This window comes from Sciurus vulgaris (assembly GCF_902686455.1).
Source record: "Sciurus vulgaris genome assembly, chromosome: 6".
NCBI lineage: Eukaryota > Metazoa > Chordata > Mammalia > Rodentia > Sciuridae > Sciurus > Sciurus vulgaris.
Window position 1 is genome coordinate 113,597,723 of NC_136466.1, and position 17,966 is coordinate 113,615,688.

At 39.2% G+C, this 17,966-nt stretch overlaps 1 protein-coding gene and 1 long non-coding RNA gene across 3 annotated transcripts in view; one reads left to right on the top strand and one right to left on the bottom strand.

Moving 5' to 3' along the window:
• LOC306664408 overlaps positions 1 to 17,966 on the bottom strand; it is a 1,052,029-nt gene that overhangs the window by 346,576 nt on the left and 687,487 nt on the right. The window lies entirely within an intron of this gene.
• The window catches only part of SV2C (synaptic vesicle glycoprotein 2C), a 255,087-nt gene that overhangs the window by 153,780 nt on the left and 83,341 nt on the right, over positions 1 to 17,966 (top strand). For both annotated transcript variants that reach the window (XM_079145201.1, XM_079145200.1), the window contains exon 4: positions 8,199 to 8,350. In XM_079145201.1, the coding sequence (XP_079001327.1) occupies positions 8,199 to 8,350 (152 nt within the window). The remainder of the gene's footprint in view (positions 1 to 8,198; positions 8,351 to 17,966) is intronic.

Consider the following 17,966-nt stretch of genomic DNA (forward strand, 5'->3'; position numbering starts at 1 on the left):
TCGGAAAAATTAACAAAATAAATAGTTGGTTCTTTGAAAAAATAAACAAAATTGATAAACCCTTAGCCACACTAACAAAGAGAAAGAGGGAGAAAACTCAAATTACTAAAATTTGATATGAACAAGGAAATATCACAACAGACACGAGTGAAATACAAAACATAATTAGAAGCTATTTTTGAAAATCTATACTCCAACAAAACAGAAAACCTTGAAGACATCAACAAGTTTCTAGAGACATATGAATTACCTAAACTGAACAAGGAGGACATACACAACTTAAATAAATCAATTTCAAGCAATGAAATAGAAGAGGTCATCAAAAGCCTACCAACAAAGTAAAGTCCAGGACCAGATGGGTTCTCAACCGAGTTCTACAAAACCTTTAAAGAAGAACTCATTCCAATACTTCTCAAAGTATTCCATAAAATAGAAGAGGAGGGAACCCTCCCAAACTCATTCTATGAAGCCAATATCACCCTGATACCTAAACCAGACAAAGACACATCACGGAAAGAAAATTTCAGACCAATATCCTTAATGAACATCGATGCAAAAATTCTCAACAAAATTTTAGCAAATCGCATTCAAAAATATATTAAAAAGATAGTGCACCACGATCATGTGGGTTTTATCCCAGGGATGCAAGGTTGGTTTGACATCCGGAAATCAATAAATGTCATTCACCATATCAACAGACTAAAAGTTAAGAATCACATGATTATTTCAATAGATGCAGAAAAAGCATTCGATAAAATACAGCATCCCTTCATGCTCAAAACACTAGAGAAAATTGGGGTAGTGGGAACATTCCTTAACATTGTAAAGGCCATCTACGCTAAGCCCATGGCCAATATCATTCTAAATGGTGAAAAACTGAAAGCATTCCCCCTAAAAACTGGAACAAGACAGGGATGCCCTCTTTCACCACTTCTATTCAACATCGTTCTTGAGACTCTAGCCAGAGCAATTAGACAGACCAAGGAAATTAAAGGAATACGAATAGGAAAAGAAGAACTCAAACTATCCCTGTTCTCTGATGACATGATTATATATTTAGAGGAACCAGGAAATTCCACCAGAAAACTCTCAGACTCATAAGTGAATTCAGTAAAGTAGCAGGTTACAAGATCAATGCTCATAAATCCAATGCATTTTTATACATAAGTGATGAATCTTCAGAAAGAGAAATTAGGAAAACTACCCCATTCACAATATCCTCGAAAAAAATAAAATACTTGAGAATCAATCTCACAAAAGAGGTGAAAGACCTCTACAATGAGAACTACAGAACACTAAAGAAAGAAATTAAAGAACACCTTAGAAGATGGAAAGATCTCCCATGTTCTTGGATAGGCAGAATTAATATTGTCAAAATGGCCATACTACCAAAAGTGCTATACAGATTCAATGCAATTCCAATTAAAATCCCAATGATGTACCTTACAGAAATAGAGCAAGCAATCATGAAATTCATTTGGAAGAATAAGAAACCCAGAATAGCTAAAGCAATCCTCAGTAGAAAGAGCGAAGCAGGGGGTATCGCAATACCAGATCTTCAACTCTATTACAAAGCAATAGTAACAAAAGCGGCATGGTATTGGTACCAAAATAGACAGGTAGATCAATGGTACAGAATAGAGGACACGGACACAAAACCCAAATAAATACAATTTTCTCATACTAGACAAAGGTGCCAAAAATATGCAATGGAGAAAAGATAGCCTCTTCAACAAATAGTGCTGGGAAAACTGGAAATCCATATGCAACAGAATGAAACTATATCCCTATCTCTCACCCTGCACAAAACTCAACTCAAAATGGATTAAGGACCTCGAAATCAGACCAGAGACCCTGCATCTTATAGAAGAAAAAGTAGGTCCAAACCTTCAACTTCTTGGCTTAGGAGCAGACTTCCTTAACAGGACTCCCATAGCACAAGAAATAAAAGCTAGAATCAACCACTGGGATAGATTCAAACTAAAAAGCTTTCTCTCAGCAAAGGAAACTATCAGTAATGTGAAGAGAGAGCCTACAGAGTGGGAGACTATCTTTGCCACTCATACTTCAGATAGAGCACTAATTTCCAGAATCTATAAAGAACTCAAAAAACTTTACACCAAGAATACAAATAATACAATCAACAAATGGGCTAAGGAAATGAGCAGACACTTCACAGAAGAAGATGTACAAGCAATCAACAGATATATGAAAAAATGTTCAACATCTCTAGTAATAAGAGAAATGCAAATCAAAACTACCCTAAGATTTCATCTCACCCAATTAGAATGGCAATTATCAAGAACACAAGCAACAACAGGTGTTGGCGAGGATGTGGGGAAAAAGGTACACTCATACATTGCTGGTGGGGTTGCAAATTCGTGCAGCCACTCTGGAAAGCAGTATGGAGATTCCTCAGAAAGCTTGGAATAGAACCACCATTTGACACAGCTATCCCACTCCTTGGCCTATACCCAAAGGACTTAAAATCAGCACACTACAGAGATACAGCCACATCAATGTTCATAGCTGCTCAATTCACTATAGCCAGATTGTGGAACCAACCTAGATGCCCTTCAGTTGATGAATGGATAAAGAAACTGTGGCATATATATACAATGGAATATTACTCCACCATGAAGAATGATAAAACTATGACATTTGCAGGCAAATGCTTGAAATTGGAGGATATCATGCTAAGTGAGATAAGCCAATCTCAAAAAACTAAAGGACGAATGATCTCACTGATAAGTGAATGAGGACATATAATGGGGGGTATGAGGGGTTAGCATTAGGGTTAGGGTTAGGTTTAGGGTTAGGGATAAGGAGGGTGGTAAGAATGGAGAAAGGAAGGACTGTATAGAGGGAAAAGAGATGTGGGGGTGGGAGGGAAGGGAAAAAAATAACAGAATGAATCAAACAATATTGCCCTATGTAAATTTATGATTTTTAATTAAAATAAATAAATAAATAAAAAACCAAGGGCCAAATGATTTCTGATAAGTGGATGATGACATAACATGGGGTGGGAGGGAAGCAAGAATGGAGGAAAGTGAGGGATGGGGAGGGGGAAGGAAAAATAATAGAATGAGACGAACATCATTGTCCTATGTACATGTATGATTATGCAAATGGTATGACTCTACCTCATGTAGAACCAGAGAAATGATAGTTGTACCCCATTTGTGTATTATGAGTCAAAATTTTTAAAAATGAACTTGAAATAACAATAACTTGAACTAATTTCAGTAGTCATTACTATCATTATAAACTTTCCTTGTTAACTGGATTATGGGTGTGTTATCTATCTGGTAAAGCAAAAGGTAACCACTTTAAGTCATATGGATTTTTAAAATATAAGAGCAATTATATTTTCCACAATAAATACTCCCTCATTACAAGAGTTTCATAACCTTAGCACGATTAATGTTTTGGGCTAGATAATTTGTGTGTGTGTATGAAGAGCTAACCAATTCATCTAGAATGTTTAGCTTGATCCCTGGCCTCTACCTACTTGATGCCAGTAGCATCCTCTGGGTTACGGCAATTTAAAATGTCCCCAGGGCTGGGGATATAGCTCAGTTGGTAGAGTGTTTGCCTCGCATGCACAAGGCCCTGGGTTCAATGCCCAGCACCCAAAAAAAAAAAAAAAAAAAATGTCCCCAGACATTGCCAAATATCTGATATCAGCAAAGGTTGGGCACAGAGTAACACAAAATCAGTCTACTGATATGTGGGAGTTCAAGAACTTCCATTTAAACATTTTTAATTTCTTCATGTATTCTCAGAAATTATATTTTAATGCAATAAGCAACATTAACAACAATAACAACTAATAATAATCATCATCATAATAATATGTATTAACCCCAGAGGTAGGATAGCAATGGGAAGATTTTTTAAATTTATAAGCTTTGGGTATTGGGTTGTGTCAGATTTTTCCTGCCCTCAATACTTATTGTAGGAAACAAATTTTATTACAAGACAGGAAAACTCCTGCCTTATCTCTTGTCTAAATATTTTTATAACTGATAACTACAGCAGCTACATTCATCTGAAAGGCACATGGGTATTTCATAAGCCCCTGGAACACCAACAGGATTGTTTGTTTCCCAGTGTCCGCTGATCATCCAAATGAACTCTCTTGATGACAAGGACCCATCAGGGCCCCTGGGTAAGGGGTGATTGGGTTGTGAGTCTTGACCCAATCAGTGATTTAATCCCCTAATGGGAATTAACTGAATGGTAACTGAAGTGTTAGGGTGTGGCTGGAGAAAATGGAATTGGGGTGTGGCTTTGGGGTATATATTTTGTATCTAGGGAGTGGAGAGACTCTCTCTCTCTGCTTCCTAATCACCATGATGTGAGTTGCTTCCCTCTCCCACCCTCTCCTGCCTTGATGTTCAACTTCACCTTGAGCCCTGAGGAATGGAGCCACCCTCCTATAGACTAAGACTAAGACCTCTGAAACTGTGAGCCCTCAGATAAACTTTCTCTCTTCTATAGTTGTGCTGGTCAGATCCTTTTAGTTACAGCAGCGAAATACCTGACTAAAACAAAGGAGTGACCATAGCAAGCAAGGTACAGAGTTGTGCCTGGGGAGTTAAAGAGCTGTTAAAACTTCCATCCCAGCACCCTCAAATTCTTTTGTGGTCTGATTGACCCAAGAAGTAAAGTGTAAGTTTCCATTCTTTGAGATAATTTATGTCCTTCGAACAGAATACTCAGAGTCTTAGTGTATCAACTCCAAAACTGGAGTCTGAAATTTAGTTCTTTTGAGTAAACACTTTTGGCATATCCACTGGGCCAGATGAGAGTAATTCAAAGATGAAAACCCTATAGTCCCTGCCTTCAAGTTGCAAATGGTATATAAAATACCAATAACAGTTAACATTACAGCACATTGGAATGTGTTTTCTCTGCTCAAAGGATTTCAACACCAGAAGATGAGGAGTGATGTTTTCCTGAAAATGATGATAAAAAATGTGGATGTGTGGATTATTTTATAGATCTCTAGATATAAAGAATTTTTCAAAGTATTTAAGTGGGATCCCTCATTAATTCTTCAGTCTCATTTATCCCTTGACATTCAAGCTGCTGGCAGTCCACTTTACAAACCTATTGAGAGCTATTCATGCAAACAGCATCACCTTAAAAGACAGGCATTGAATCAAAACCAGTTGGATTGCTTACAAGGCCAGAAGAGTTGGTATTTGCTTCTGCAACAATGATTTGTTGAAAACTAACAGGCAAGTGTACAGTCTTCCAGTTGAAATTTTAGCCATGCTGGAGTATATGTCTCTCAGTCCAGAGGCACCTGGCACATCTTGACATGCAACTGACTCCGTGAAGTGTGAGTTATAGCTGTTACATACCGAATGCCCAGAATCCCAACAAAACATCAGTTAGGATGTGAAAAGTTCATGAGAACTGGAACTATTCTTTTCTTCTTTATTTTTTGAGGTGGGGTGGGTACCAGGGATTGAACTCAGGGGCACTCAACCACCAAGCCACATCCCCAGCCCTATGACAGGATCTCACTGAGTTGCTTAGCCCCTCACTATTGCTGAGGCTGGCTTTGAACTCGCGATTCTCCTGCCTCAGCCTCCAGAGATGCTGAGAAAAAACTGGAACTATTCTTATGCACTGAAAAGTGAAGCCACAGAGTAGGGACGAGGACTTTATGGTACACAGAAATGGATTCTTCACATTAAGTGAAAATAAGAATATCATTCAATGGTTTGTGGCAAAGGCATTTTATTTCCCATTAAAACTGGGTGTTGTAATGACATCACTTAAAATATGTTCAGACATTGGATGTTTAAACTCAGCTAGCTCTCCGTGGCGTGAGCTTTCTGAGAAGTTGTGCAAGGGAACCATGTGAGTCTACTGAAGTGTGGTGTAGGGACAACTAGTTCTGACTGCCTACTGCAAGCATTTATTTCTTGTTTGAAGGTTTGGTTGACTGTGTGTACTGGTGCTAAATCATCATGTGCTGCATTTGAAGATGTGCAGAGTCCTAACCCCAGAGGTTTTAGATAGAACCACTGCCTTCATAGCCCAGAGAAACATATACAGATAATTTCAAGTTAGGTTATTTTAAATTCTTTGAATAGCAACTCTCAACTTAGAAATACGCAGTGGCCCAATATACATTACACACACACTCACACAGTACACAACAAGTATGTTAATGGCACAAAAAAGTTTCGTGAACTAAACTTATGTTTATCCTTAATACGTGGATTACACTCAAATATTTTCATCTCTGTCTGATTTTTTAAGATGCTGTTTTCAGGTATAAATTAATTTCACAACCCATAGACTAAATAATGCTGGCCTAAATGATCTGCTCACAGTCAACAATAGGATAAATATGGCATCACTTTGAGTGGGACAAATACATGAGATGGTGCCTTATTTTGACCTACCAGTTAATGCAGAACAATATAAACCTCGTGGTTCATCTGGTACAACCAGTTAGCTGCAAAAATGGCCTTTTCCTAAATTGCATTTGCTGAAGTCACTTCCAATATTTCTTAATCATATCAACGTCTCTAAGAAAAGCAGTTATTGTTAAATGGATAAACACGTGTTGTACTCCTAGACATCAAATTTGTCAGAAATGTCAATAGCAATTTACTTGACAGAAGTGAAGATAAATAAAGCAGTATGTACTCTTTAACTGTATCACCGAGTGCTGGCTTCATAACCTGTTTATGTTGCTGCACATCTTTTAAAATATATATATTTAAGAGTTCATATATTGTAAACACAAGTATCATGTTTTCTCTCACTTTGGAAACAAGAGGCAAAAATCCTAAGGTACATATTGAAAGTCTCAGGGAAACCATTAGGGTAGAGAAGAGGACCAGAGGAATGTAAAGGTAGGTATTGGGCAGTGAAATTGATCAAATTATGTTATATGCATGTATGAATATGCCATAATGAAATTAAACTATTCTGTTTAATTAATGTGCATTAATGAAAAAATAAAAATTTCAATTAAAAAATTGTTTTTCCACCCTACCTTACTCTCTGAAGCAGTAATTCCTAAAATTGGGGATCAAGACCTATTTCAAGTTATAGTGAAATCTATGACTCTAGATGTCATCTCCCTAGAATGAACAACATTTCGATTCTGTAGACTCTCATTTGAGAACACTTGACCTGAGTAGAGATCATTCAATGACCATGTCATCTCTCCAACTCAGTCAGCAGCTCTTTTATTACCTCATACTGTTCAAGTGTGCTTCATCATGTCAATTTTATTTTACCAGTGTCTGTTTGAAATGTGCTCATCCGAGGGTGGTATCCACTGGATTGAGACTAGAGCCAATCCACTGAGCGAGTGATTTTTTTGGCTCCCTGTTTGTTAATACATCAGCCTAACTGGGCTGCCGGAGCAGCTGCTACTGGATGCAGTGTGTACAGATTGCAGACACCCCCTAGAGTTTCCATCTCATGAGTAGACATGTCACAGTGTATCTTTTTAAAAATGAGTTAAAGTATGCACTAGATCACACTAAATTATTGGAACTTTTAGTAAATATCATATAGAACATTCAACACTGAACAGAAAGCCCATCAGAATCTCAAGTCAACCTCTAAACCAAATGAGTGGGGCACCACGCCACCTTCTGGCCACATAGCCTAATTGCAGGGTCAAGTTTCCCGCAGCCCACCCACTGGCATTTCTTTTCCCTTTTTTTTTTTTTAATTGTTTGATTTGTATTGTAAACAAATGGGGTACAACTTGTTTCTCTGGTTATACATGAAGTAGAGGCGTACCATTTGGGTAATCATACATTTACATAGGGTAATGGTGTTTGATTCATTCTGTTACTTTTCCCTTCCCCCCACCCCTCCTACCCAAAGAAGTTTTTTTTTTGTTTTGTTTTGTTTTGTTTTTTTCCCCTCTGAGGCACTTGGGATTCGAACCACGAATCCCTTGCACATGCTAGGTGAGCGCTCTCCAAAACCAGCTATTTCTTCAGCTCCCAGGGTCAAGTTTTTAATAAACTGATTTTAAACATGAAGACTATAACATTAAAATTACAAAATGATAGAAAACATACTCCTTGATCTTCTGGCATAGGGAGAGGATGTGTTGCTAGCGTTTGCTTTGGCATTGCCCTTCGCATCTTCTGTTAGCTGTGCAGACCCCAGTTTCATGTATTCTCTGTGCTTCTCGGCAGGATTGGAGGAGCCATTCCCACTGTGTTCTCCTACTTTGCTGAAGTGCTGGCCCGGGAGAAGCGGGGTGAGCACCTGAGCTGGCTCTGCATGTTCTGGATGATCGGCGGCATCTACGCCTCTGCCATGGCCTGGGCCATCATCCCACATTATGGTAAGAGCTGGCCTTGCACAACCAAGAGGCCACCTGGTTTTGTTTCCACTTCCATTCCCATCTTTTCCCTGGCTTCTCAGTGCTGGTTTGAGGGCAATGCTGTCATCATCATGGTCCTCCCTTTCATTGTGTCCAGGAGTTTTGTTTTATTTTTTTTCTGTGCAAAGATCAGTGTAAAGTAAGACTGTCAAGTGGTTCTTTAGGTATACGGATATAATAAAAATATATATATATATAATTTTTTTTTTTTCCTCTGCTATGCTCTCACAATTCTGGCCATGCAAAAATCAGTTCTCCCATAGCTTACTGGCCTTCAATTTAACTCAGTTCTGACACTATTTTTACCTGGGTTTAGAGTCAAATCCCACAGACTAAGGACTCAGGCCCATGAGATTGCCCCCCACTTCAGATGCCAATTGCAAGTCCCAGATGCCTCTGGAACTTCTCACTGACCAGATATAAATTGAGTGTTCTGCTGTCTCACTCTTCAGGTTCAATCAGTTGCTAAAATGGCTCACAGAGCTCCGGAAAACAATTTGTATTTCTCAGTTTATTAACAAGGCTATTACAAAGGTTGCAGACGAGAGGTCAGATGAATATACGTGGGGAAAGGAGAAGAGTCCTTGTGCCTTCTCCAGTCTCACCACCCTCCCAGTACCTCTAAGCATTCATCAACCTGGAAGTCCTCCAAACCCCATAGTTCAGGGATACTTAGAGAAGTCTCTAGAAATCACATGGGCATGGTCAATTATTAACTGCATATGCAGCCTCTTGTCAAGGATGGAGGGTGAGGCTGAAAGTTCTAACTTCTCAGCATGGCTTAGTATTTCTGTGACCAGCCCCCGCCCAGCAGACCAAAAGTTGCCTCATTAGAACAAAATCACCTTGTCACCCAGAATATTTCAATGGCTTAGAAACTCTGTGACATGAACTGGGGATGAAGATCAAAAAATAAATATCCCTTATTAAAAAGCACACTATCAGAAGATACTATAGCATTCTGTTGGCTTTTTAAAAATTTGTTCTTTTTGGATATACATGACAGTAGAGGATATTTTGAAATATTATACATATACAGAGCATTCTGGCATTTTTAAAGCCAACATGTTTATTTGCTTGCATAGCATATATGCTATCAACTCTGGGATCTCCTCAGATAGAGGTGGCAAGAGGATGCACAGATCATCACCAACACTTAAGGCAATGTGATTTATAGTGTTCTTGTGACTATCATACAATTCAAACACACACAGGTGTCTGTATTCATGCCTGCCTCATGTCCTCCACCTCCAGGCAGCTCAGAACTGGGTTGGAAACATGGGAGTCCTGTCTTGAGGACCCTTGATTTGCAGAATCAACCTGTCTATGCTTCTGAGACCTCTCCTTAGTTTCTACTAAGCACTTACTGTTCCTGCCATCCCAGAGTATTTAAAGGTTCTATGTGTCTGAGCAATGCTCTCCTCCTCAGAAACGAGGATCTCCAGGGTGCTTTGTCCACTGACAGTGAAATGCAGGGATAAGTGAATAGAATGCAGGAATCAAATTCAATACATAAGGAAAAGAGGAGGAGATATTTTGATCACATTTGTGACCATACATATACACAAAGAAACAGGCTGAAGTTTGCTAAACAGGAATACTGTATAGATTAAAATCACATATGACCTCAAGACTCACTCTTTGGGAGCTGGTTGTGAAGCTCAGTATGCCTAGCATGCATGAGGCCCTGGATTCAATCCTCCAGTACCAGGAAAAAGAAAGAAAACACACTCTGCCTGCACTAAGATCTAATCAATCTCAAAAATTAGATTTCAATAACTCACTTTCCTCATTTTCTATTTTTCTGCTTTTGTTTTAGAACAGAGCAATTTTTCATTATAAAGCATAGCTCTGTTAAAGAACAACCTCAGAGAATATGATTCATTGTCTATTTCAGACATAGACTTTGGTAATCAGAAGCACTATAATTTGTTTTACCATATTGAATACAAAATTCATGTTGATACTCTGTTTCTTTTGATAAACCTAAAAAGTTATATGAAAACTGAAATTGGATTTAACAACCAAAACAAGATATAAGGAGTTTGTTACTTGGCCTGTAAAGAACTTTTACTTGCTGAACATTTAAATTGAGTTGGAGTGCCAGCTCAAGTGATGGGTTTCTTGTGTTTAGATTCTGGTCACTTCTAGGCCAGAGATGCCTTCACATAGCCAGAACCCCATATCACCTATTAGGATTGACTCCTGCGTCGTATGAGGTATTAAAGGTTTTCCTCCTTTTCATCAGGGGCCTGAAGACTTCATCAACCCTAGAACCTTCCTCTGTAGAACATTTAATTCTTACCCCACTCAGATTGGTGTCTCAAATAGAAAAAATTCTTAGGGATTGTTTCATAGAACTATATTTAAGGAGACGAAAAGAAAAGGCGGAGCTTCAGCAGAGTCCAGCTTTACCCACCAATCCATCCTTAGGATGCCTTTATGCAAATGAAAATAAGGTGCAGCTCCACCCTTCCAGGAGGACTTAATTGCAGCCTCACTCACTATCTCTACCGTGCTCCTGCAGGGCAAAACCCGGCAACCTCACAAGGCGGTCTTGCATTACTTTCTCTTCTTTTCTCTTCACTTCTCTCTCTTCCTCTGACTTACTTCCCAGCCTCCTCTAGATCAGCCTTCTCCTCCATCTCAGCCTCTCATGACAACACTGCTCCTTGGCCCCTGGTCCCCACTTCCCATCATACAGGTCAGAATTTTACCTGCTTGCCTTCCTAAACTTCTAACCTGGATTGGCTTCTGCAGTCTGCATGTGTCCAGTAAGACTGGACATGATTGTTTCTATTTTTGGTTTTTCCTCACTAGGAAAACCCAACTGACCAAAGTCAGTTCCTCTGACTTTGCCTTTTACACACCCTGCCCTTGAACTGTGGGTGGCTCAAGATTGTTTCTCTTACTTTGCCAACCATCCGTCAGTGGCTAACCCAGAAAGAATAATAGTCCAGGCCTTTATTTTTCCACAGCACACATAAGACATTTCTTGTTTCTATCAGAAAGGGCTTACTGATCCACATATAACTAGAACGAGGGAAGGTTGTGGACCATAAACAATGCATGAAAAGTTACAGAAACAATCACAACACAACACAATTAAATGTCTGAGGTGGACTTTAATTTTATGCTGAAAATACCTTAAAATATTAAAATCTTATGGTCCTATTTTAGTGAAGGTTTTCCATGACCAGAAATGTAGTACCAACAACAAATTATTTCAATCAATCCTGGCTGCAAATTAGAATCAACGGGGGAGCTCTTTCAAAATGCTCTTGCTGAGATCATTATTATGCTATTGCAACTTGAAGAGTTTTGTTTGGGTTTTTAAGGTTGAATTTTAAAACTCCTGTGTTGAGGTGTGTGAGTGATCATAATGCTTAGTGAATGGGTTTTTCAGGGGCATTCACATATAAAACCCATAAATCTGGGTTCTTAAGACTTGTGTCTGTTGCTACGTGGAGGTTATACTTTTTCGCGAACTCCTTTTAGTAATTTTTCCATTTCTCCACGACTTGGAAATTTCCAAGTTTGAGTCCTATCCCAGATCAATTAAATCAGACTCTCTGGTTCAGGAATACAGTATTGAGCATTTCTCTTCTTATTTTTTCTAGTTTAAAGAATGACTGACAAAAATTATTTAATGTATATCACTTGATTTTGATTTTTTAAATATATGTATACCTTGTGGACTGATGACTGCTATTGAGCTAATTAATGTATCCATCATCTCCTGTGGTTATCTTTATGTGTATGTATAGTGAGAGTACTTAGGATCCATTCCCACAGCAAATTCCAAGTACATGATGCATTGTCATTAACCAGGTTGCCAGGTTGTATATTATGTCTTCAGAAGTCAGCATTTTGTAATTTTAGACTCTTTATACTCTTTGACCACCATCTCCCCATTTCCCCCAGCTCTCTGTCCCTAGTTGTAGGGGTGCCAGGCTAGCTCAGGCACAGGTAAGGACCGCGGAATCAAGACCCCAGACTCCAGGAGTTGGGTGGATGCAGGCTTGTGGCGAGCAGCCTGCAAACTCGTTTATTGCAAGAACAGCTATACATTTTATAGGTTTTTTGCCCAATCACAATGTGCCACGGGGGATCAGACCACCAGGCCCCTATACATATTCCCTTGGTAACACTAGGTCAACTTGGGGCAGTCATTTACATTCCTAGGTGGTCAGAGCGGAATGCTCCTCTCTGCAAGTTTACACATTTGAGACATTAACTGCTGCGAGCCAAGAACTAGGATTTCTCCCAACACCTGGTAACCACTCTTCTATTCTTTGTTTCTATGAGTTTGCCTTTCTTTTTTTACTTCCACATTTGAGATCATGCAATTTTTATCATTCTGTGTCTGGCTTATTTCACTTAGCATAATATCCTCCGGTTTTATACATGTTATCTCTGTGGTAGAAGTTCCTTCTTTTATAAGGCTAAATAATATTCCAGTATTTTGAAGTTCTACAGTTTCAAATCTTACATTTAAGTCTTTAATCCATCTTTAGTTGGTTTTTGTTTATGGTGCAAGAGAAAGTTCTGATTTCATTCTTTTGCATTTAGATATCAAGTTTTCCCAACCATTTCTCCCATTGTGTATTTCTGGTGCCTTTGTGGAAGACTATTGATCATATATGCACGGATTTGTTTCTGGGCTTTCTATTAGGTTCCACTGGAGTACATTTCTGCTAGTACCCTACTGTTTCAGTTACTATAGCTTTGAAAATAATTTGAAATCAGAAAGTGCAAGGCCTCCAACTGTGCTCTTGCTCAAGATTGGTTTAACTATTCAAGATCTTTTGTAGTTCCATATGGATTTAAGGATTGCTTTTTCTATTTCTGTGAAAAGACATTGAACTAAATCCATAGGTCACTTGGGGCAATATCAACATTTTGATAATATTAATACTTCTAACCCATGAACATATCTTTCCCTTTATATTATCCTTCTTCTGTTTCTTTCATTAGTATCTTATAATTTTCAGTGTTCAGATTTGTTAGGGTTTGAATGTGAAGTATCCCCCTAAAACATTGTGTGAGACAATGCAAGAACATTCAGAGGTGAAATGGTTGAATTATGAAAGTCTTAACCCAATCAGTGAACTAATCCCCTGATAGACATTAATTGAATGGTAACTGAAGGCAGATAAGGTTAGGGTTAGGTGTGACTGGAGGAGGTGGGCATTGGGGACATGGCTTTGAGGTATATATTTGTATATGGCAAGTGGAGACCTCCCTCTGCTCCTGATCACCATGTGAGCTGCTTCCCTCTGCCACACTCTTCTGTCATGATGTCCTGCCTCACCTCAAGCCCCAAGGAATAGAGCTGGCAGTCTATGGACAGAGACGAAACCATGAGTCCCCAAATAATTTTTTCCTCCTCTATAATTGTTCTTGTCAGATCTTTTAGTCACAGCAGCAAAAAAGCTAACCTAAACAAGATTTTTCACCTCCTTGGTTAAACTTATCCTATTTTTGAATGTTATTGTAAATAAATTGTTTTCTTAATTTCTTGTTCAGATAATTCATTATTAGTATCTGGGATTTATATTATTTTTGTTTATTGATTTAGTATCCTATAACTTTATTGAATTCATTTATTACTTCTCACAGTTTTGGAGGGACTCTTTAGAAGTTCCTTTATATAAAATCTTGTCATCTGCAAACAGAGACAGTTTTACTTCTTCCTTTCTGATTTGAATGCCTTTGTTTCATTTTTTTGCTATTTGTTCTGGCTAGAACTTCCAGTACTATGCTAATCAGAAATGGCAAATATGGGCATTCTTGTCTTGCTTCTTATCTTTGAGGAGAATCTTTTACTTTTTACTATTGAGTATGTTAGATGAGGGCTTGTCAGCATGACCTTAGTAATGTTGAGGTCCGTTGATATTTTTAAAGTCCCCGGGTAGTTCCAATATGCAGTCATATTTGAGATTCCTCAGCTTGCTCCCTCTCCCAGTGAGGGATCTCAGAAATCTATTTTAATGGCAGGCCCCTGAAATGTCACTGTATATGGGAAGAGCTGTGAATGACAATAAGAAAGGACAAGCCTGACCTGAGTTTCAGCATTGTTGATTTCATGAACTGAAATACTTTCCTGTTAATCAGGCTTAGACTCCCAGTTAAAAAATAACTATGTCTAGATAGCTCTCCTTGTCAATGGCACATCTTTTCACTGTGCTTAAAAATAAACAAATAGTGGGCTGGGACTGTAGCTCAGTGGTGCAAGGTGCAAGTGGTGCAGTGCCTAGCATGTGCAAGGCACTGGGTTTGATTCTCAGCACCGCATATAAATAAATAAAAGTCCATCAACAATTTAAAATATTAAAAAAATAAATAAATAGTTAAAAGTCTGTGCAATTCCTCTATAGCCTTTGGAAGGAAAAAAAAAGTCTTATATTTTCTCTCTGAAATTATGCAGTGGATAATCGATGTTGTAGCCCATAGAAACAACAAGAGCAGGTCAGTCTCTCCCTCCATCCTCTTTCATTGAGCAACTCTGAGTGCCCGTCATCACCCACCTGCATAGCCATGTATTGAGGAACGTGGGAGCAAAATAAAGTGTATTGAGGAATGTGGAAGCAAAATAAAATACTGCCAGATTCTGACCCCAGCAACACAATTTGGCCCTAGGGAAGAAATCCATAATTGACATCCACATTGCAAGTGTATCTAAATGACAAATGACATGTTTTGTCAGGAGACTGATGGGCAGGAGGTTATCTTCCTTGACCCCAGGTGTCACCTTCAGGAGGTGTGGCAGAGCAGTACTGTGCAAAGCTTCATCCCGCTGCCATGAGACTTGAATTCTGGCTCCAGACCAGCTTCTGATGCAAAGTAGACCTTGAGGTGGTCACACAGGATAATGAAAGGAAGGATTCTTGTGAAATTAGAGACCAGAAAGGGTATTTGGATTTCTTCAAAGGTGATGAGTTAAGATGTGGGCTGTGGCCAGGAGTTTCTGATGGACAGTGGGATCAGCCTGGCCTAGGGACCTAGTTTTTGTATCAGCCTTAGATAATAATGGTCTCCCCTACTTCATTACTCTTGGAGTTGAAAATTTCCCTAGAGACAGACAGACGGCTGTCAACATCTGATGGTCCCTAGCATGAGCTCACTGCATCCAGCCTGGACAGCCCTCAGATCCAGAGTGATCAGCCATCATCTCACATGCGACTTCCCTGCATTCAGGAGCTGCCAGTCTGCTTGTCTCCCTGTGACCAAGACCAGTCCCGCTTGAGGCAAGGGAGGAGGAAGAACAGCAAACCCAGAAGGAAATATCCTTCTGGCGACAAACATTATGTAACTGCAACTGCTGAAAAAAGGTGTTGAGAACATAAGACTGTCAGTCACTTGGCACTCATTCTCAAACCTAGGCTTCTGATACACAGCAGACCTGGCTACCAGTTCATAAAAGAATAAGCAATAGTGTCTGTGTTATTTTAATTGTATGCATTTATGGGATTCAGAGTGCTAATTCAATTATGTAATATGTAAAGATCAAGTTAGGATAGTTAGCATTTCCATCGCTTTAAACATTTTAAAAATTTTTAATTATATGTAATAATTGCATATGTATATGAAAGACAATATAATATTTCAATACATATGTGTGTGTGTGTGTGTGTGTGTGTGTGTGTGTGTGTGTGTATGCTGACCATATCAGGGTAATTAATGTTTCTACCTCCTTTTTTCAAATTTTGTTTTAATTTATTATACGTGACAGTATAATGCATTTATACATTTTGATAGATCATACATAAATAGAGTGTTATCTCTCATTTTTCTACCTCCTTATCATTACTTTGTCTTTGAAGTGTTGAGCTCCTCTATTCTAGTTACCTATTTATATATTCATTAAATATGTAAAAGGTTTTCATGAACTATAGTTACCTCCCTGTGCTGTGGAACACTGGAACTTATTTTTTTTAACTGTGTTTCAGTAACCATTATGCCACCTACCTCTATCTCCCCTACTCCCACCCTACCCAACCTCTAGTTATTACTATTCTACTTCAGGTCATTTTTTTTTTTTTTTTAATTTTCACTATGAGAGTATACATGTACATGCAGGATTTGTCTTTTCGTGTCTGGCTTATTTCATTAACGTAATGTCCTCCGGATCTATCCATTTTGTTGCAAATGATAGGCTATCACTCTTTTTATGGCTCAGAGTTTTCCATTGTGAATATATGCCGCATTTCCTTATCCGTGCATCCAGTGATGGGTACCTAGGTTGAGTCCCTATCTTAGCTAGTGTAAACAGTGCAGCAACAAACATGGGCATAGCACCTCTTTGCTATGCTGATTTCATTTCCTTTGGCTGTGTACCCAGTAGTGGGATGGCTGGATCATATAGTAGATATATTTTTTAGTTTTCTTTTTTTTTTTTTTTTTTTTTTTTTTTTTGCGGTGCTAGGGATCAAACCCAGGGCCTTGATAGCACTCTACCGACTGAGCTATCTCCCCAACCTTTATTTTTTAGTTTCTTGAGGAACTTCCATATTATTCTCCATAGCGGCTATTCCAGTTTTCTTTCCCAACATAGGGCAAGGATTCCCTCTCCTTGTCACCAGGATTACCTTTTTGGTAATAGTCACTCTAATTGTGTTAAGATGACATTTCATTGAACGTAGATAAAATACAAGCAATATTGTCAAGAACAGAGCTCGGGTATAAAGGTTCTCTTTCAGCGCTCCTCCCCTTCCTCTCTCTCCCACACTCCCTGGTAATCAGGCTGCATCATATTTACTGGAAGCCCCATTGCCTTCAGGGAAAATGAGCCCCAGAGCTGAATCATTGCCTTCCTTCTGGCTGAAGCTTCCACTTAGGCTCCGTCCTCTGAGTTGCTGTTGCTGCCGTAATGCGGCACTATCTGCTCCATTAAGCTCTCTGTCATCATGTTCTCCTTTAAGTTCACATGTGGATTAGAGGGGGTGTTCTCCCCTGCTGTGTGCACCCCAGTGAGTAGCAAGAATGCTCAGTTAGCTAAGGGGGAGGATCTTTTCAGCCCAGGGGCTGAGGTTCTTCAGGTTCTTAAAGCCTGCAGCACATTGGGCTGCTCTCAGCACCTCAAACAACCCCCACCCCGGCCTCTTTCTGGCTCACCCTTCACTGCAGACATCCTGGGACCACACTGGGAATGTCCACAAAGCCCAGGTTTCCCCATCTCCCCTGCTCCAGCCACAGTGAAATGTGGGGTTTAAAAATACCCACATCCCCAGTTTATAGGAATTATCAAAGTAACTCCTTTGGCTCTGCGATGCATGAAGCTAATACATTTTCCATCTGAATGGCAAGGGGAACAGGAGGGAGGCAATAGCTTTCTGGTTGAGGAAGGAATCTTTTGTTTACAGTAAAAAAGGCTTTGTGGCCAAGGAAAGAGGAATCCTGAGTCCAGCCCATTGCTCCTATGAGCTCTGCCAGGATTTTCAGTCTCCCTGTCCACTGCCCTCATCAGCATTATGGTGAGGAATTAGTGTCATAATTATGGTATTTACATGGCCATAGTTAGTGCTCAAAAGTGGCAGCTATTATTACTATCAGGTTCAGATACCCAGACTGTCAG